We start from the raw sequence: 19,800 nt of genomic DNA, 5'->3' as shown, positions 1-19,800 counted from the left end.
TAAAGATATTTCACAATTTAATTTTGCTTTTCATGTGTGCAGTGTCTCTGTAGTCTACCTTGAATCAATTCAATGTCACTCAACAAGGAAGCTGCAATATTACTGTATTGTATGATAAGGAAGTTTAAAAATGAGAACGAGCTGGTTGGCTGGCCTGGCCTACCTCCATGTTTGTTCAGTGGCAATAAATGAGATTATAAAGTCGGTATGTAGCGTTGGATTAATTTTAAACCAAATTTAGGGGAACAGGATTTTAGTCACTGGAATCATGAAGCTTTTGGTTACACTGAATCAGTGTGAACACCCATCAAATCATGCCCATAAAGAAATAATAACTTAACTCAAAAAAAACTAGCGGGCAGATATATTTTCTTTGTTCTCATTTACTTCCATTGCTCTGTGTTTGTAGTAAAAACAAATACATTTAAAAAAGAGATCCAGTGTTGCTTTGTCAACCCCGAGCTGTGATACACTGGTGAAACTGACATAAAAAATATTGTGGACTTAAAGACCTGGACAAAGGACAACACCGTTTATAATAATATTTGGATAATGTTTATTGTTTCACTGCAACTAAAGTATAAATGATACATAAAGATAAAAGAGTAGATCATTACAAAGATGTAAAAGTTTCCATTTTCTTCACTTGAAACCAGTGTGATCCTTTACAATAGCAAAATCCAACAACTCTCTGCTTGCAAAAACTTTTCAGTAACATACATTATCCCTCAATAAAAAGCCAAATATCTTAAAATGAAGCTTATTATATACATACTGTACCTTTTTAAAGATAATGATGTCCAGTACATTCATACCTTCAACATTCTCAGTGAATTGCTTTCTCAAACTTCAGAAGGAAACCATGTGATTATGTTTTAATTTGTGTGCACACACATATGCACATTTATATAATCAAAATATAGTTTGAGTTTAAAGATGATAGTTAATTTTTCAACTCACTATTTTGAATTGACTATATGGAAAGAGTAACAGGCCAAACAGCAATTTTTTTCACTACATACAAGAAATACACTTCAAACTGCTTCTATCTTTACTGGTCATACTGGTCCAGCAATACTGGTCCAGTATTGCTTGTGTGCTCCTCCCGAATCAATGGGTTGTGTCTGAGACTGAGGTTTTACGAAGGCAATGTGTCTCAATGTCTCCTAAAAATGGAAGGTGTACTAAAAGTAGTACAATCCAAAATAAAAATAATGAATCAGTGCTTTAAAAAAAACAACATACAATACAGTAGAACGTATAGAGTCAGAGTCTAGTTTGTCCGGTCAATGAACTGCAGGTTGATGGGGGCAGCAGGGCACAGCAGGCCATGGGTTTTGGCCTTGACATCAGCAGGGAACGGAGGCATGCAAATGTGGAACTTTTGAATGAGCTGCACAGGTGGCAAAAACACAGAGAAGTCAATCAGAGCACCTGACTCATTGTCTGTGAGTACATTTACATGCATTTCTCTTGAAGCCAAACATTTTTAGTAGCACAGCTGGGAACTTGGACACTTACTCTGGCCATTGAGGTTCTCAGATTCATAAATATTCAAAGATTTTTGACCTACAACCACTGTAATCGTGAAAGATTGTCAATTTTCCATGAAATGAGTCAACAAAACTTTCATGTCATGTTTAAAATTGGCGTTTAAGCTTGCAACAGACTCAAAAGCCTGATAATCAGCATTTACACTGATTTATTCTGTATTATAAAGTAAATGGTTTTGTCTGTGACTTGTGTTGTTGACAATGAAGATCTGATTGTGAAACTTGCTTGAGTTCACTCTTGATCTGGATTATACATTTTACGGCTACGGATTCATTCATTCATTCATCCATCCATTCATTCATTGAAGACACATTGTGCTTGTGCATTTCCTTACCCTTGTGAGAGCTAGATGCATCTCTAACTCTGCTACTCTCTTGCCAATGCAGCTCCTGATGCCATAGCCAAAGGGAATTGAGCCAAAGTTATCGACGCGATCCGTGGAATCTTTCCGTATCCAGCGATCCGGTCGAAAGTCGGAAGCATCAGTAAAGTTCTCTTCATCAAAAGATGTGGAGTAGTGACAAAGGGCCAACTGAGTCTAATGAAGTGAGAGAAAAAAGGCTGTCAGTTGGGTAATGAAAACAGCTGGACAATTGTATGTGTACAAGATGGGAAGGGAGAGACGTATGAGTAATGCAAGCTCAGGTTACATCTGATCCCACTGTAATGTTTTTGGCGTCTCCGATGGTCATGGCTTTTCTTCAACATGCAGTCTAGAAGACTCACATCTATTATGTCTTACCCCTTTGGGGATGAAGTATCCGCCCACAACCAAGTCATCCTGGGTAATCCGTCCATTTCCAGGGAGAACTGGAAAAAGCCTGCTCCCAGGGAAGGTTAGACAAAGAATGTTATTCAACAGCACTATACATTCATCTTCTTGGAAAGTTCAAGTCCAAGATAATTGGATAAGTAAAAGCCATACAGGGAAAGATAAAGAAATTAAAGATGTGATTAGATTGAACAAAGCAAAAGCCTAACTTTTGAAGTATATGCAACTATTGTGTATTGAGTCGTTTCGACAAACCAAAACTATGAAAAACCTCAAACAAACATGGGACCTCGACAGCGAAGGAAAAAAACTAAATCGTGAAACTATACATGCAGTCTGCACCTGAGTGTCTCTTTCACCAACCCCCTGATGAGAGGCAGACGAGAGACATCGTCGGCTGTAGCTACTGCTTCTGGTCCCAGATTTTTCATTACTTCCTGAAAGATTTGCTGCTGTACATGCGGGTGCCGTGCCAACAGGTAGCTGGCCCAGGACAGGGTGAAGGATGTCTGAGAGGATAGAAAAGGATATCTTATTATTTTAAAGCAGTGGTAAACATAACTCTTTTGAATCTGTAACATATTAGTGTTGTTCATTTGCATTTAAATGAAATAGTGTGGAAATTGTGCCTTTTTTTCTTAATGTTTTGCAATAGATTTGTCTGCAATGTAAGCTGATAGAGCTTCTGTGAAGTTGCATAACGGTACTGTTATTCCACGTGCTGTGAGGACACTTGAGTCCATTCCACCAGCTGCATTCAGAGCTCTTAAGAACCCGGCCTCTCATCCAAATGCACCTTGATTAGAAGGCACTCTATTGTTCTTTTTCAACAGCAGCATTACAGCGTGAAGTTTAAAGCGGTTATAAGAATAATCCAAATTAATTAGCGCATCAAAAGAAGCAAATGGAATTTCAAACGAGTCCCACGATTTATATTTTGCCAGATCTTGCCACACACACACACACACACTTACTTACTTCCCTTTGTCGTCAGACACACACACACACACACTTCCCTTTGTCATCAGACACACCCAGATTTGTATTTCCTCTTTCGAGTCAGACCTAGAAACTTGTTCCCATCATCTGTTCTCAACTTGTACTTTTTTGTATGAGCCACTAAATTAATTTCAATGACGTAGACAAGGGAGCAAATTATCATCGCTGTATTCATGTCATACCTTTCCTCACAGTACCAAATGCCTTGTTAACCTAACCCACATCTTTTTTCCTTGGCATCCAGCCTATTTCTATCAAACCTCCTTCATTTTCCACCCATGCATTTCATGATTTATACTAGTATCTGAGATCCAGCCTTGGCCCCCCAACATAACACTGAATACACCCTCCAGAGGTCAGTTGAAGGTCAGTATCTTTCACTAACTAATGATCAAAAGAGGCTCTATCCTTGTATAAGCCCCACCATCCTTCTCACCATTCCATCTCCCACCTCCTCCTTCCTCAGATTTTCCCTCCCACTTTGTCATCCCCCCACCCCATCCACACCAACTTGCAACCAATCAACCCCGCCTGAGACAGATGCTGGCAACACCTCAGACAAAGCCAGAGAGGAATCATATGACAAAGGCTCATCCAAAAACAGCCCAGAAAGGCTAAGGCTTCTCCCGTCTATCCAACACATCTCCTCTTCGAACATCCATCGTACACCCAACTTGCCTTTCTCCCCTGCTTACGACGGCAGCCTCCCAAACTTTGCGGTTTCATGACAGAGTCACTCTTCCTCAGAGCCAACCCCCCTTTTTTCCTTTCTCCCCCTTATCTCACCTCTGCCCAGTCTGCGATATAACTCTGGCTGTAGCTAATGCGTCTTGACAGCTCTTGTGTGTGCGCTGAGTAAAAGGGAAATGCACTACGGGGTCAGGTAATGGCTCAGCGAAGTCCACCCCCTACCAGGACGTGGCCGTTACCACAAGTTCAACAAAAACATACACACCCTTTTATCCCTTGGCCCCCAGCTCAGAACAAAACTTTTTACACCCATAATTATCATGAATCTGACAGTACCCCAAACAAATTAGGCAGTAACTGTGCACACAGTTCAGGTGCAGATAAAAACACATATTAGTCAAGTGTGAAGCAGTTGGAACATCGAGCTTTATCGGGTAACAGATTTTCGAGTTTCATTTTACATATCTATTGTGAACCCCTTTGACTTTCTGTCTGTTAAATTGTGTTATGCGGCGTTCTCAGGACTCAGTGGACTGAGACCAAATGTCATGTCTCTGTTCCCCTAAAGTGTTTGCCATGTCTATATTCTTTAATCTGCCGATTAGAAAAAGGTAAAACCGTCCCTCAAAAAAGATACTTCAATGTCATCAAACCAAAAGTCTTAATTATTTACAACCGCTATCAAATTATGTTCCAAAGTTGAAACACATGAACACACAACACAGATGTCTGTTGAAGGAGAAGAAAAAAAGAAGACAAAAGCTCCCCCAGTGTAGCTCTAACAGACAATGACAAATGACAAGAAACCAAATCTGAGTGAGAACAAGTTTGTCAGTGGGATACTGTGTAACCTCCCGATTCACTGCGCTGACCTGACGCTGGCACAGCCACACAGGCATGGACGTGGCGCCAGAAACCCAACCCCTGAAACTGAAGACTGAAGCGCGCACACACACACACACACACACACACACACACCCCCTTCTAAAGAACCTGTACACTCCTCAATCCCCTCCGTTCACATGGGATTAAAAAGACAGGCACACACACACACATACCGTGTCAACCCCAGCCAGTAGCATCTCCGTTAAATTGGCGTAGATCTCCTCCATGGTCATCTCCTTGGTAATGAGCAAGTGTGTGAGCAGTCCCCCCTTCACATCCTCTCCCCGCTCAAGCTGTGCCTTGATCTCACCAAGCCTCTTATCAACGTGTAAACGGCCTGGAATCAGATGGAGTAAAACGAGTTGGGATGAATAGAAAGGGGGGGGAAGAGAAAGGGGGGTGAAAGAGAATAATGAAGGAAATGGAAAAAAGAAACTGAGAGCGCAACAGAGTGGCCCCTTGCTGCCCATTATAGAGCAGTAGAAATTTATATGCAAATCCAAATTCTTTTCCGTTGATGCCAGGCTATTTATTTGAAAAGAAAAAGTTTGCAAATGCCGAACCACAACCAAGATGTACCGTTTTATTTTGAAAAGTACCACAGAGAAAGCATTATCTAACATATGTACACACTGAGAACTGTTTTATATTAATGTTCGGAGGAAGCCACTCTAGAAACATGTGAAGTGGTACTTCAATTCTCTCTGCCTCAACTATTGTGTTGCCTTTTTAAAAAGGCCACAGCTTCCCCTTAAGCCCCTCCAGTCATCCTGAAAAAAAAGCACAGGAAATCTTCAAGTATTACTTTGATTCACCGTGAAGAATGCTCCTTGTACAATTTCTCCTGTGGCTTTCGAGAAGCTTGGTCAAGTTTGAAAAAAACAACAACTCCTGATCACGGCTTTTGTGCGTCGGGACTACAAATCAACATCAAATGCCATCGCGTCCAGAGTTTTTGGAACCTTTCCCGTTACCAGGGGCCACAAATCAAACTTAACCCCTCTGCTTCAATGTAGTACGCAACTGCTAGAAGGCACTTTTATTATGAAAGTACTCTAGTTACTGCAGGCAGAGTAGTTTTTTGTGCCTATGGCGGCACTTACTGAATTTGAAGAGGCCATCCCAGGAGAGACAGAACTCCTCCCACGGTTTGGGGATGATGGGTCGGAGCCACTTGGGGATGGCCCCGGCATACATAGTTGTCTTGAAGGAGCTGAACATGAGGTGCAGCGCGTTGATGTAGTCTTGGGTTTCCTGGGGAATCTTGTTTTCCAAACAGCCTAATCGGGTCTCATACATAATGACTGCCACACCTGTAAAGACAATGGCATGGAAGAGGGAAACAGAGTTTGAATAATTGTTTTTGTACAATTGGAAAGCTAGAAAGGGTTTCTTATGGGTTTCTGAAGTCTAACTGGAATGTAACGCAGGTGCATCACAATATGCAGAAAGAGGTGACATCACCTCTTCCTGCCTACATTTTGTCCTCTTTGAAGGTTTCCCTCCACATCATCCATAACCAACCTGCATCATCCTTTTCATTCAGTCTTTTCCAACATCCTATTTATTCACAAACACTCAATGTAGGATATTTACCAACCTTCCATGGCATATTTGAAGAAGAGGTCATTCACATTGAGTACAGTTGCTCCGTCAGGCTCCTGGGTGCGCAGAATACAAACTCTCTTTATGAGGTCATCGACCACTCCGTTCACGTCATCAGAGAAGACTGCTACATCACGGGGACGCATGATGAGCTGCCTGAGCACGCTCCGCATCTTCAGCCAATCTTCTCCCTCACTGGAAAACAGCACACAAGAGACAAGGTGAATCTTTGGCATCCCCCTTGTAATAATGCAGGACATTCGCAGACGTATTTGGAGGAAACAGAAATGTTTTCATGATGAATGGTAGTGGTGAAGCTGATAAGTTTAGCTTCACCACTTCCATCATTTTGAGTATGGATGCCAAAAAAGTTCATAAAAACAAAAAGCAGACTATTTAGAAGTAAAAGGGTATGCATACTAGGGGTGTGCCAACCCTGGACATATGTTCTGTCCATCTACACGTATAGAAATGACAAATTTCAGGAGGTCCTTGAACTCCAAACCGTTTGAAAGATTGTAGGGCGACTCACGCTGAGATAAGGCCAGTGGAACTGCCTATCATGTCTCTGTACTCCTTCCAGGACTCCATATTTGCTCTCTGAGGGGCCACGCCCTCAGCCCTCAGCACCTCTGCCACCAGGTCACGGTCAGCCACTGACACCACCAGCTGGGGCCCAAAGCGGGATTTGAAAATTTTGCCATACTGCTTACTGTGCTCCATCTATAAAAAGGACACACGCACACACACACACACACACACACACACACACACACACACACACACACACACACACACACACACACACACGTGAGTTCCCTGCTTTAGACTGATCATTTATCAAATCAAAATGTAAGGTAACGCAGTGAGTTAATACACACTTTAGCTTAGAATTGTTATTGTATTTTTGATTGAATCCAATTAATGTGGATCAAGTCATAATGCGAAAGATAGGGAAGACATAGAGCAGATTTATATTGTCTGGCAGAGAAGTGATCCAGTAGATCCAGTTTGTTACAATGGCCTTACTTAAATATTCACTTAGCCACAACCCTAAAATACTAACCTTTCTTTGTCTGAAGGCTGGGTCAGTAAGTCAGTCATGTTAATGTTCGCGGGCTGCACCGATGATGATTAAATTAAGACAGCAAGAGAGCTTCATCTGAGTTTGCGGTTCTTTTTTAGATATGTCAGACATAGTGTGTCATTATCAGCTTGGGTCCGCTTCCTTGAAGATGAGCTACTGCTTGTCGTGATACTATCACAATAAATATGGAACAAAACAGGTACATATTGTGTATGCCGTTTTGCACATTTTTTTTTTAAATGCTGATTGAAATCTGATCTTGGCTAATTTGATATTGTAGCTTTTTAAAGATTTTTTCTACAAACTTTTATCAAAGCGATTTACAACAAGATTCTGTGGTCTATATTATTGTTATGGAGATAACGCATTCAGTGTACCATGAAGCTCCCTTACACGCTGCTGAAATGGAAAGCTGACCAAACTCTCGGTGCATTTTTACGCAACTGTCCGTGCCATTTTACGCATAGGTGGCACATTTGGCTGACGTCGAGAATACGTGGCTCGCGGCCATCGATGGGAGACGCAAACCAATGATTTAAACTAGCATACAAGACGAGACAAAGCACAAATAAAAAAAGGTGACGTTATGTATGGACAACTTTACCTGAATTTCATGAATTCTGCTAAACCCGTCTCTCCAGATGAACTCGATGAGGTTGCCGATAGTGCTGGGTCCAGGCATCTCCTTCAGGGTCATGATTCTGGTTTTCTCGCCGACATCCTCCGGTGTCATCAGTCTATCTGGCATGGCCTCTCCTCCAGCTGCAGAGATCCCAGAAGCCTCGCTGGTTGCCGACTTGTGCACGGCGCGTAACAGGAACAGCTGCTTCTTCAGCCGGTCGCCTTGAAGAGTCTTCCAATATGCGGTCGTAAAATGATTCAGGATTGCCATTGTTTGGACACTTGTTCGGTGCTCAAGAAATCTGCAAACGCATGTCCTTGGCACATGCAAACGCACTCTTCCCTGAGCGGCAGAGCTAATGTTAGGCGGGAATGTATTATGGAACACTTTTAAAGGGTCGCTTTAGTGCAGAAGTGGAAGGTGATTGGATGTCCGCTTCACAAGAAGGGAGGGATAACTCTGTATTCGGGTGTGGGCGTTTCCCCAAAAAGGCTGCTGGGTTCATTTTTTTTTTTTTGGGAAAGGAGTGCTCTACAATTGCTGCATTCAATCAGCCTGTGTGCACATGCACAACCACGCACGCGCGCGCGCGCGCGTACACACACACTTTCAAACAATGTGACTGTGATTAGCGTTAGATAAGGCCAATTGTTTACACAAATCATACAACAAAGGACAATTCCTCCACAGTCTATCTGAACGTAATCTCGATTCCCATTCAGATTGAGACAGACTGCAGGGAAAAAAAACATTTAAATCTGGAGCTCATAGAGGCACAGGATGTGAGTTTTTATGTGAGCATAATATTTCTCTTGAGGCTTTCCAAAACATTAATGGCAGATTGATAGATTAATTACAGACAAACCTTGAACTCATCACTTGTATTGCCTTTCTGGCCAATGCAATCATCCAGCTAAATCAGCTGTTTGACTTTCTTGTTTAGGTTGACAATCACAGGTTACTCACAAGCCATGCTTTAATTATTAGCATGTGAATCAGAAGACTTCATATCAAGACGTTTTCTCTGTATCCTCCCTCGCCACCTGTGATATGTGCTTTAGTTGGAAGGCCTCTTCTAATCTCAACAGGCACATTAATTAAAATCTTCATTTCTATGTATTGCTGTTTCAGAGAACCTCAGTTCTCCTGAGGACACAAAACAGGGATTACTGATCGGGTTAAGAAAGGGCACTTCAGGTCACCCTGTGGTAGAGAGACGGCTGGCTGAGCAGAGGTGCACCCCCCACTGTTACATATACTGTTTTGTTGAAAGGCCCACTGTCTCTCACTCCCCACCGCAACAACAAAATAAATTCAAAACATGGATTAATTTGACTGGGCCGAATAAAGGGTGATTCAGGTTATTGAGAGAAGGGGTGTGAACAGAGATGGGCATTTTACCACGTTGGCATCTTGCACACGGAACCAGACTGAATGTTGTTTTTGAGATGACTTCAAAGCATTCACCAGCAGAAGAAGTAGACCCTAACCCCTCACCATCCCAAGTGTTTACTCATGCCACGCACAAATTAAATTCAAAGCTTTCCCCCCTTCCAGTCGTCCAAGGAAAAGAAATATTCTTGCAACTCCACTTTTCCGGCAAATTTAAATAACTTGGTCTGCTGTGATGAGTATCCAGTAGTCCCTAGTGTCACTATGCTATCAGGGACACATTATTCATTATATCTCTTTAACTTTTGATTTTGGTTCTCTGCCGGAAACCGGTGGATTGCTCCCTCCAGGTGGGGACAACATGTCTGCCCCAAGCGAAGGAGTTCAAGTATCCCGGGGTCTTTTTCACGAGTGAGGGTAAGGTGGAGCGGGAGATCGACAGGAGGATCGGTGCGGCTGCAGCAGTATCGAAAGGAGTCAGCTGAGGTGGTTCAGGCATCTAATCCGGATGCCTCCTGGACGGCTCCCATTAGAGGTTTTCCAGGCTCATCCAACTGGGAAGACCCAGGACACGCTGGAGGGATTATATCTCCCAGCTGGCCGGGAACGCCTTGGGGTCCCCCAGAACAAGCTGGAAAATGTTGCGGGTGAGAGGGGGGCCTGCTGGGTGTGCTGCCACCGCGACCCGGCGGAAAATGGATGGATGGATGGATGGAACTTTTGATTTTGAATGTTGGCATGCTCAATTTGGCTTATGTCTGTTAAACACCACTCCATATAACAAACAACAAATACACACAAAAATATAACAAAAAGAGCTTTTAATCTTTTTACAAAACATAATTAGCAACATTGAAAGGTAGATGTTCCAGTAGAAAACATATGAATCAACTAACATAAGGAACAAATTATTGTGATAGGGTTACGTGGATTTAGTTTGTGATGTTTTATTGTGCCAAATTTACAAAATCTTTTCCAATATCAATAGTTTCCTCCCCAACAGGACAAGGGTTATTTCACGCTAACATCACTCTAGTCCATATGTGTTTTTATTTCTGCCTAACATTGTCCTGTTGTCTTGTTGAAAGTGAGTCCGTCTTGAGGTGTCAGGGTGTGAGGCAGTGCATCTACTTTCTGAAACGCTTGAACAGAGGATGAATGCCTTTGCCTAATGCGGATTTGCTGCCTCGATATTCCATGTATACTGTGTCATCTGCACCCGACATGGAGCTCATGGTGCCTGTTCGCCTGGAGAACTGTTTAGCAAGCAGGGGAAGGGGAAAGTGAGAATATTGTTGTATACACCATCCCAATGCAAATGCAATTAAGTGTATGTGCTTTCTGAATCCAGGTTTAGCAAAAGTTCTCACCTGTGGTCGTCCGCCCAGCTCCCCCGCCACCAATTCCTCCTCAGCGTCCAGGTCTGAAGCAGCGAGAACCTTCTGAAGCAGCTGCTGTTGCTCATCTTTTGTGGAAAACATTAGGTCCCCTTCCTCCATACCAGCCAACTTTGTGATCACCTATAAAAGGAAAAGGAACAGGACATCATAGAGATGGAATTTGTAAATGGTGCAAGAATGAGGAGTCGCATAAATGAGGACCATAGGTCAAGTACACACTTTTTTCTAATTTATATTATTTGTTCTGAATCACATTTTTTCACAAATGCTTTAAAACAAATAAATTGAGGTATTTTGCCATTTGATATTAACTGTATTTCTCTAAATTAAAATGTGTAGAGGCCCCTCTACAATAGAGCGGGTGCAGTCTCTGTCAGTGGAAGATTCTTTTTTTTAAACCAGTTTCTATCCTGGTTCATTGTTTTGTCCCTCTGAAGTTAACTCCTGTTGGCTGTTGCCAGAATAACTCAGAATTCAGTGTTGAACCCCTTCAAACTATCCAAGACCAGCAAATAAGGCAATAAATAATACAAACTGAATAAATACCAGAAACTGGATGAAGAAAATCCAATTTGTAATGTATTACACTAAACACTTACAAAATGATACTACATTTAGGTAGTAAAAATAAGTGAAATACACCTGTTGCACCTTTAGTAAACATACACAATGTTGTGTGACCTAGTCTATTGGTGTAATTGTTCCAAAGATGGGAGCAAACCTTTATTGGCAGTGGCAGGACAGTACAATCTGATGTATGAACAGGATAAATGCAATTCGAGGGGAGACATGAATAAGGTGAAATTGTGTGAAGATGACAAGTGGCTGCAGTGGTGAACAAACCTTAAAGCTGTAACCTTGGTCCACCAGGAACCTCTGCCTCTTGGTGGAGTAAGCCATCTCCTGGGTGTCCTGGGACACCAGCGAGTAGAAGTACGCGTTGTACTCCTCTGCTACCATTCCTAAACAAGCAGACAGATCGACAAAACCGCTATATCAGCACGTTTCATGCAAAGGCAAACAAGATATGTGTTGTTGTTTTTTGCAGACAGACTGACCTTTCTTGGCTCGTAAGACTCGGCCCAGCCTCTGGGCCTCCTGTCTACGTGATCCACCATGAGAAGAGATCTGGATTAGAACATTGGCTTCTGGCAGGTCGAATGAGGTGTCTCCAACCTGTTCATAGGAGGACATGTTTCTGATTTGATACCATTTGTTGCAGGATACTGGATATCGTTTCAATCAGATTGAACTGTTAGCATCAATATAAACCCACTAAGGGACAGAAAAACACCTGAGACGAGGCAAATAAAACACTCAATCAGTGTTATGTGTAATATTATGTGTATGTCCCTTTATCTAAGTGCACCGATATGCCACCCACTGTCCACAAGGGGGCCCATGGCTAAATGAGTATGGTCCATTATATTGTCCATAGAGGAAATCAATAATAGTTTGATTGGTCTACCTTGGAGATGAAAATGGTGTTGATCTTGGGGTTGTGTTTGAAGTTCTGTAAAATTTGCATTCGTTCTCCCTGAGAGGTTGGACCATAGATGTAAGGCCTGGAAAAAAAAATCACAACAGAATGAAAAAGAAGAAAAAAAAAATTAAGAAAATGTGCCTGAATAAGGCAGTTTACTGAAGTAGTCAAAATGCTACTCTTGTTGTCAATAACCTACTTGTTGAGGCGAATGGCGTACTCCTTCAACGCAAACACGTTGTCAGCAAAGACCATAATCTTGTCATTGCGACGCTCGTGGAAGCGAATGAGAAACTGGCAAGCGCGAAACTTGTTGGGGTTCATTGTATAAAACAGGATGCGCTTCTTCGTCTTGATGGACACATACTCCCTGTAAAACTCTGGAGACATCGGGCACCACACCTGAAGCGCAGACATGGCTACATTAGTCAGAGAGCTTTATCAATGTGGAACATGCTCACTTCTACTTCTTATGTTGAATCTTGACTGCAGCTACATCGGTCATGTGATATCAAGATTCATTCAGGGCCAACTCTAGTACACGAGAGGCATCAACACATACTATTCAACTTTTTAAACATTGCTCCAAATGGCAAGTTGACTGATTTTAACCACATTACCAATTGAGTTCATACAGAGAACTCGATCAACGCTAGTTAGAAATATTATGTGTATGTCCCTTTATCATTGCATGATACTGCAAAGACGTACCTCTGCACACTGGACTTTGGCAATGTAGCCATTGTTCTGCAATTCCATCCAGTTGGCCTCAAATAGTTTAGGCCCGATCAGGAAATTTAGGTCCACAATCTTGTCGTCTTCCCTGACCAGGGTAGCAGTGAGCCCCATTTTGCAATGGGCCTGGACAATGGTCAGAACCCGACGAAACATCTTGGCTACAGAGGAAGCAGAAATTGATTATGTTAAGATGTAGTATTTTTTTTTGCAAAAAAGTACTCTTCGCATTACAATGTCACATTAAAACACAATATTCAGTTGTCTGAAAAACTGATTTGCAATAACAGCTCACCCGGGATAGTGTGCACCTCATCCAGGATAATGAGTCCCCACTCCTGGCTCCTCATCCACTCCATGACTCTCTCGGCCTCCCAGGAGCGCTTGGTGGTGTGGCCCAGCATGGAGTAGGTGCTGATGGCCACTGAGCAGCCAATGGGCTTGTCCTTGGCGTCAGAGGTGAAGCGGCAGATTTGAGAGTCATCGATGGTGGACCACATCTTAAATTGAGCCTTCCACTGCTCCACTGACACCGAGGAGTTCCCCAACACCAGGCAGCGTTTTCGCACTGTGCAAGCAGCTGTCACGCCCACCAGGGATTTGCCGGCTCCTGGAAATCAAAAGGGAAATCAAATATTTAGACATACAAGCTTTTTTTTTTTTTTTACACACACAGGATACTAACAGTAAGTACTACTTTGGGTTGAGAGTTTACGCTACATTAATACTACCAAGTTCAGCAGTCTATCCCTTGGTTCTTATGAGCAAAACAAATATCTGTAATATTTGATATCACCAACTTCATTTTCAAGTTCTACCATTTTTTGCCATTTCAAGACTGTATTTTTATTGTGATAAAAAGCTTTGGGGTGTCCTTTCTGTTTTGTCACTCAATGTTTCCGTCCTCCATCGTGTGCAGTAAGCCAGCTGTCTCACCGCAGGGCAGCACGATGACCCCAGAGCGAGCGCGACCATTCCCAAACATCTTGCGCAAACTCTTTTCCTGGTAGGGCCGCAACACAGCAGTGGGTTTCAGGTCTATGTTGATGTCTGGGTTGACTGTGTCATTGCGAAAGTCGTACTCGGCCAGGAGTGGATACTCCATTGTAATACAACGCTTCTGCAGCTCTTCAATCATTTCCTACACCAGATCAGAGAAGAACCATTCAGATTAAAGTAGGGCATATGAATACAATTTGAAACACGGTGCTTCATTTAAAATAAAGCCACAAAACGTTAAACAGAATAAATGCACAGCAGTAATGTAAAATGAGTTACTTGTGAACCAGCAATAGAAACAGAACAGAAATCTGAAGTGTACCTGGCGGATCTCAAAAGACACAGTCTGAGTCTCTTCCTCCTCCTCTTCTTCTTTATCCATCTGCTCATAGTAGCTGAAGATGTCCTCAGGGACCTGCTGGGCTGAATTTTGTCCATCGCCGGCCTGCTGTGTGCTAGAAGTATCCTTTTCTTCAATAGACTTGGAAATCTTTTAGGAGACACAAAATGGCATTTGTTAGTGTATGACAGTTATAACTCCAGTTGGCCTCTACAGTGATATTTTCACATGACATGACTGATTGCTTTCTAATTATATGGTTTCATAATTGAGCCCAATAGGAATGTTCGGTTCCAGCTTTCACCAGACGTCTTTCCTCACATCATTAATACTATTTGTTCAAATGTGTGCATAATCCCATTTTTCACACAGGTTTAAAATCGGGATTAAGCTGCCATTGAGCCGTAGCTGCAGCATTGGCCCCCAACCTGTTAAGTAGAGCACATCACAATGCAATAAAGTGCAACTCATTACATTTCTAAATATTTAGAGGGCCACACCAATAACACCTCATTGTAATTCTTCGTTGGTGGAAGATTTGGTTGGATTTTCACCTTCACCTATTATTTCCATGTATTACTTAAATGTTTGTGAGTAAATATTAAATTTTTTGGATGGCATACCAATGACTTGCTGTGGACGACTTCAGTAATAAGCTCGGTGTCCGCTCCATCTGCGGTGCGGAGACGACATTCACGGATCACAGTGTCCTGCAGAAGCCGCTGGATTACATCAGGGAAGGCACTCTCAACAAAATACCTGAAGACAAACATGCAGCACAGTTTAAGAAGAGCACTGACGGGATGATTAATTATAGAAAGAACAAAGGGAAAGGTCGCTAAAGGGATTTTACCTATTGTGCTTGAGCACCAGCTTGACTTTGCCATAGCTCACCGTGCAGAGCTGAGAGAAGGAAAGGAATTAAGTGCAATGAATAAATAATCACATTAGCACACCTGGCACAAATGAATACATCTATGTGAAAATTGTCCTCTCACAAGACACTCTCTTATTCTGACCTTAATGAACTGCACGATTCCATCTGGCACAGACGTTTTGCTGAGTTTCTGCAGGTATTCTACAATATCAGAGGTCTGCAGCCCCACGCTGACCGCTGCGTACAGGGAATAGGCTGTCAGCTTGTACTCGTGGATATGGTTAGGCCTGCACACTGGCTCGGCAATGGCCACCATGAAATCCTGGGCATATTTGTACACTGGTGAGAAGGCTTCCAGGAAGATGTGTCCATCTGGAGCCTGGAGGAGAAAAGACAAAAAAAGAGGATGAGGAAAAAAGAAAAAAAAAAGCCAGAAAGAGGAGCAAAAGTTGTAAATTAGTAAACTGTCTCAAGTGAGGAAATTAACCATCCAAACATATCTTACCACCCAGAGGGGGCGTGAGGAGTTATCATTTTTTAACATCATCTGAACGCGGTAGTCTTTGGCGCCATACTCATCCAGTTTTGTACTGGACTCCTCCACGTGTTTCCCTGCAGCAGCAGGTATGGCCTCCTGAGACTCGCTGCCCACTGCCTCTTCTTCCTCTTCTTCCTCCTCATACAAACGCTTTTTGGACTTCTTGTCTGTGAGAGCACAGCACGAGTGAGAAATCATGCTCAGCAATAAAGGTGGACAAATAACAGACAACAGAAATATATCGATGTAAATGATCTTGTTTGAGGTTCTTAGGAATACCATAATATACAGTTACTCTTTTTAAAACCCAGAAAATTATTTTTTTTTTTCATAGGAACATATTTCCTTTAGTAAGATTACAGATTGTTCTGTTCTCTTACTATTTGAGCTGTTTGCTAGTATGTAAGGTGTTTTAACATGAGAGCCCACAGGTATTTAAACAGGAAGCTATGTGTTTCATTACACACGCATTTCAGTAATGTCACCATTCCTGCGTTTGGAAATATAAAATGTAGGCTGTGTTTTATACTCTTTTGTACAGATATCACCTTGAGTATCACCACACCTTTTCACTACACCTGCTACCATTTAAAAAGGCACAGTCAAAGGAGGCGTTGCCTATAGAGACTCAAAATGCAAAACTACAGTGTGGTCAACAATTCACATCAGGGACATGTGAGGGTTCAGTACACAATATCTTAAACTCTTCCACTTTGAGCTAACAGTGAGCTAGCAGTGAGCTAGGTGAAACTGGAGCTAGCATAACAAACTCACCCCGATCTCCTTTATCTTTTTTACCCATTTTATAAACTCTTAAATAGGCGATGTATCTAAAAACACGACCGGTATATCTTCATAATATGTCTGATGTCCTCCTGGAAGTTCACAAAGCTGACAGCATCTTGTGACGACTGCTGCTACGACACAATACCAGAGTCAAGTAGAAAAGAAATGTAGATACCTTACTTCCGGTTTCTGCCTTCAAAATAAGCTTGGAAAAAAACTCATTAGTAATATAGAGAAGTATTCTAAAATAATAACTATAGAGTTATGTATCATTCAGTTTGAGAAAGGAGACATTAACCAAACATTATACCATTTTAAATGACATAATTCAACTTTACTTATTCAAAATACTGTTTTAGTTGCATTGCATCAAAGTGTAGTTCATTACTAATTATCCCAATTAATTGGTGTAATTAACGCAGATCAAAAGTGTTGATGACTGTATGTCTAAAAAAAAAAAAGCAAGCGACACTCAGGATAAGCCAATGACTTGTGCTTTTATACTTGCAGCCCACTAGCAGTTTAATTTTTGCTAACTTGACGCAACTGTGGTCTGACTGTTTACTTCCCAAGTCATAGGTCAAATTCACCCTTCGAGGTTTATCTTGTCTATGGAGCTGCCGTTTTCTTTTTCTTAAAAACTTCAATATAAATTGCTGAAACTACGCGAGCGAGTAAGTAACAAGTCCTCCATGTCCAATATGTCGTCCGATAAACCAATGAGACCTGCTGTACCCCGGATGCTTAGAAAGGAAGAGAGCGACGAAGACTCTGATTACGACGATGAATGTAAGTAACGTTAGAGGATGTCTACCACTTTTGCATTGGAAAAAAAAAACTACTGCTTGTACATTAAGGTTTGGGTCACGTCGCTCCTCCCGTGGTACTTGATGTTGTGTTGTTTATTTGTGCCGTAGTCTCTGGCCCCGCTTTGCCTCCTGGCTATAAACGAGGAGAACCGTCGAGCTCCTCCTCGGATGACAGTGAACCGGAGGTTTCGACCAAAAGAGCGAAAACACAACACACAGCTGCAGAAAGACATGCAGAAAAGTATGTTAATTAATGGACGAGAAGTTATAAAAACATATGCCTCAACAAACAAAACGGTAACTTGTGTTTATGTTTAACAGGGTGGAGAACACAAAGGTACAGCAAACAGATGATGGTTTTTTTGGACCAGCCTTACCACCAGGATTCAAGAAACAACAGAGTTCACCAGAAAGGTGGGCAAGGGGATTATTTGTGATCTGGATAAATAGTCAAATATGGAAGCTGTAAATGTAATTCTGTTATCTCAGGCCACCTGTGCTGGGACCAGCTTTGCCTCCTGGGTTTCGCAGAGCAGCATATGAAGACGACGATGATGAGAACGATGGTAAGGATGGAGAGGATTTCCCAGGACCTGCTCTACCCCCTGGTTACCAGGCGGAGTCCTCCAGCAGCGAGGCAGAGGACGAGGACGTGATTGGACCCATGCCGCCCACAGAGCCTATTGAACACTCAGTGGCGCTGGACTTTGAGCGCAGAGCCCGCAGGATGAAAGACAAGCTGACTGGAAACGTGAGTCCTCCCCCCTGCAGAGTTATCATTGTAGAAATGTTTAAGTTACACTCACACAGATTTACCTCTCAAGAGGAAGAAGTCACACACGAGAAACACATTTTCTGGGTATCTGGTGCAAGGATGTGCTGTTCCTTTCCTATTTATTTTTAAATTGTCCTCCTCTGCGGTGTGAATTTGTCCCTGTGTGTATTTCTGTGCAAACAGAACTCTCCTGAGGTGCAGGCCAGAGAAACATGGATGACGGAGCTCCCACCAGAACTGCAGCACATTGGCTTGGGGGCTCGGACCTTCAAGAAGAAGTCGGGTCCAGAGAACAAGGATCGCTCTATGTGGACGGATACGCCAAAAGACAGGGACCGCAAGATTCTGGTATTTGAAGCGAAAGGACTTATCCTTGTGTTTTGAACATGCTGTAGCTTATATATTACTCTAGCTACATTTCATTGGTTTATTCTTGACCGATAGGAACGCCTTGAGAAAAAGAAGAAGGGTGAGGTGGAGGAAGTTGTCCCTCAAGTCTCCCTGAAGGATGTGGTTATGGCAGGGAAAGTGGCTAAGTATAATGTAAGTAGTAGTACCTCAGCATTCTTTTATCCTTTGTGTCCCATATTAAATCACTGCCAAATGTAATTGCTCGGGACTAAAGTTTTTCTATTCACCCCCTGTTATCAGGAGACCAAACGTGCTGAGTCTCTGGTAAGTATGCACACAAAAAAGATAAAGGAAAAAGCAAAGGAGAAGGTTGACGCACCAGTGGAAAGAAGAGCGTTCGATCGAGATGAAGACCTGCAGGTGAATCGCTTTGATGAAGCGCAGAAGGAGCGGCTGCTGAAGAAATCTCAGGAACTCAACACGCGATTTTCCCACAGCAGGGACCGAATGTTCCTGTGACAAATGACACATTTTTCATACAGGTTTTGTAAAATATGAACTATGTTTGTATACATTTTCATGTGTTACATATATGGGAGACTAAGTTGAGCAAAACTGGACTAAACAGACTATGCGCCAAGCTAATGTTTCAAACTGATCTAAGCTATTATAAAGCAGCAGCCAGTGGAGCTTGCATTATTTTTGCAGTAGACACTGTAATAAATTACATATTTTACCTATATTGATATACAGTGATTGTTTTTGTGAGAAACATTTTGTAAAATGAATACACTGAGTTGCATTCCGTTGATAGTTTCAATAAATTTGTTTTAACCTTTTATATGTTTCATTCTAAATGTTTCTCTCTCTCTCTCTCTCTCTCTCTCTCTTTATTTATATATATATATATATATATATATATATATATATATATATATATATATATATATATATATATATATATATATATATATATATTTATTTATTATATATATATATATATATATATATATATATATATATATATATATATATATATATATATATATATATATATATATATATATATATATATGAAGAATAAAGTGCACGTACTGGTCA

At 41.8% G+C, this 19,800-nt stretch overlaps 3 protein-coding genes across 4 annotated transcripts; 1 reads left to right on the top strand and 2 right to left on the bottom strand.

Annotated features, from left to right (window-relative positions):
• Positions 1-573: 573 nt before the first annotated feature.
• Positions 574-8,559, bottom strand: cyp27c1 (cytochrome P450, family 27, subfamily C, polypeptide 1). The gene is made up of 9 exons (XM_068579474.1): positions 8,197-8,559; positions 7,038-7,228; positions 6,501-6,700; positions 6,004-6,213; positions 5,074-5,237; positions 2,669-2,835; positions 2,297-2,375; positions 1,889-2,092; positions 574-1,393 (listed from the first exon to the last, which is right to left on the bottom strand). The coding sequence occupies exons 1-9, from the start codon at positions 8,482-8,484 to the stop codon at positions 1,274-1,276; spliced, it is 1,623 nt and encodes a 540-aa protein (XP_068435575.1). The 5' UTR covers positions 8,485-8,559; the 3' UTR covers positions 574-1,273.
• Positions 8,560-10,410: 1,851 nt separating this feature from the next.
• Positions 10,411-16,906, bottom strand: ercc3 (excision repair cross-complementation group 3). 2 transcript variants are annotated; one of them, XM_068579453.1, is made up of 15 exons: positions 16,753-16,906; positions 15,946-16,145; positions 15,583-15,819; positions 15,417-15,466; positions 15,187-15,322; positions 14,546-14,713; positions 14,161-14,365; positions 13,520-13,834; positions 13,201-13,385; positions 12,689-12,891; positions 12,475-12,571; positions 12,065-12,182; positions 11,850-11,968; positions 10,977-11,126; positions 10,411-10,862 (listed from the first exon to the last, which is right to left on the bottom strand). In XM_068579453.1, exons 1-15 carry the CDS (start codon positions 16,778-16,780, stop codon positions 10,734-10,736), a joined length of 2,340 nt encoding a protein of 779 aa, XP_068435554.1. In that variant the 5' UTR covers positions 16,781-16,906; the 3' UTR covers positions 10,411-10,733. The 2 variants fall into 2 exon arrangements, with proteins under 2 accessions (XP_068435554.1, XP_068435561.1); XM_068579460.1 differs by lacking the exon at positions 16,753-16,906 and adding an exon at positions 16,359-16,456.
• A 410-nt stretch (positions 16,907-17,316) lies between these two features.
• gpalpp1 (GPALPP motifs containing 1) lies at positions 17,317-19,494 on the top strand. Its single transcript, XM_068574597.1, has 7 exons — positions 17,317-17,553; positions 17,682-17,814; positions 17,895-17,987; positions 18,063-18,324; positions 18,532-18,696; positions 18,793-18,891; positions 19,000-19,494. The coding sequence occupies exons 1-7, from the start codon at positions 17,457-17,459 to the stop codon at positions 19,216-19,218; spliced, it is 1,068 nt and encodes a 355-aa protein (XP_068430698.1). The 5' UTR covers positions 17,317-17,456; the 3' UTR covers positions 19,219-19,494.
• Positions 19,495-19,800: the final 306 nt, after the last annotated feature.

This window comes from Clinocottus analis, unplaced genomic scaffold (genome assembly GCF_023055335.1).
Source record: "Clinocottus analis isolate CAN_PGR_092001 unplaced genomic scaffold, fCliAna1.0.p SCAF_1, whole genome shotgun sequence".
Taxonomy (NCBI): Eukaryota; Metazoa; Chordata; class Actinopteri; order Perciformes; family Cottidae; genus Clinocottus; species Clinocottus analis.
This window is presented reverse-complemented; position numbering and strand designations above follow the sequence as displayed.

Excerpts from the sequence above, each read along its gene's own strand:
- cyp27c1 (XM_068579474.1), bottom strand. The coding sequence starts at position 8,484 with ATGGCAATCCTGAATCATTTTACGACCGCATATTGGAAGACTCTTCAA. Across the intron at positions 7,229-8,196 it reads GCAGAATTCATGAAATTCAG|ATGGAGCACAGTAAGCAGTA; the intron begins GTAAAGTTGTCC and ends TCCTTTTTATAG. Across the intron at positions 2,376-2,668 it reads TTGGTGAAAGAGACACTCAG|GCTTTTTCCAGTTCTCCCTG; the intron begins GTGCAGACTGCA and ends CCCTGGGAGCAG.
- ercc3 (XM_068579453.1), bottom strand. The coding sequence starts at position 16,780 with ATGGGTAAAAAAGATAAAGGAGATCGGG. Across the intron at positions 14,366-14,545 it reads TGTCTTTTGAGATCCGCCAG|GAAATGATTGAAGAGCTGCA; the intron begins GTACACTTCAGA and ends GATCTGGTGTAG. Across the intron at positions 13,835-14,160 it reads GGTCATCGTGCTGCCCTGCG|GAGCCGGCAAATCCCTGGTG; the intron begins GTGAGACAGCTG and ends TTTGATTTCCAG.
- gpalpp1 (XM_068574597.1), top strand. The coding sequence starts at position 17,457 with ATGTCCAATATGTCGTCCGATAAACCAATGAGACCTGCTGTACCCCGG. Across the intron at positions 17,988-18,062 it reads CAACAGAGTTCACCAGAAAG|GCCACCTGTGCTGGGACCAG; the intron begins GTGGGCAAGGGG and ends CTGTTATCTCAG. Across the intron at positions 18,325-18,531 it reads AAGACAAGCTGACTGGAAAC|AACTCTCCTGAGGTGCAGGC; the intron begins GTGAGTCCTCCC and ends CTGTGCAAACAG.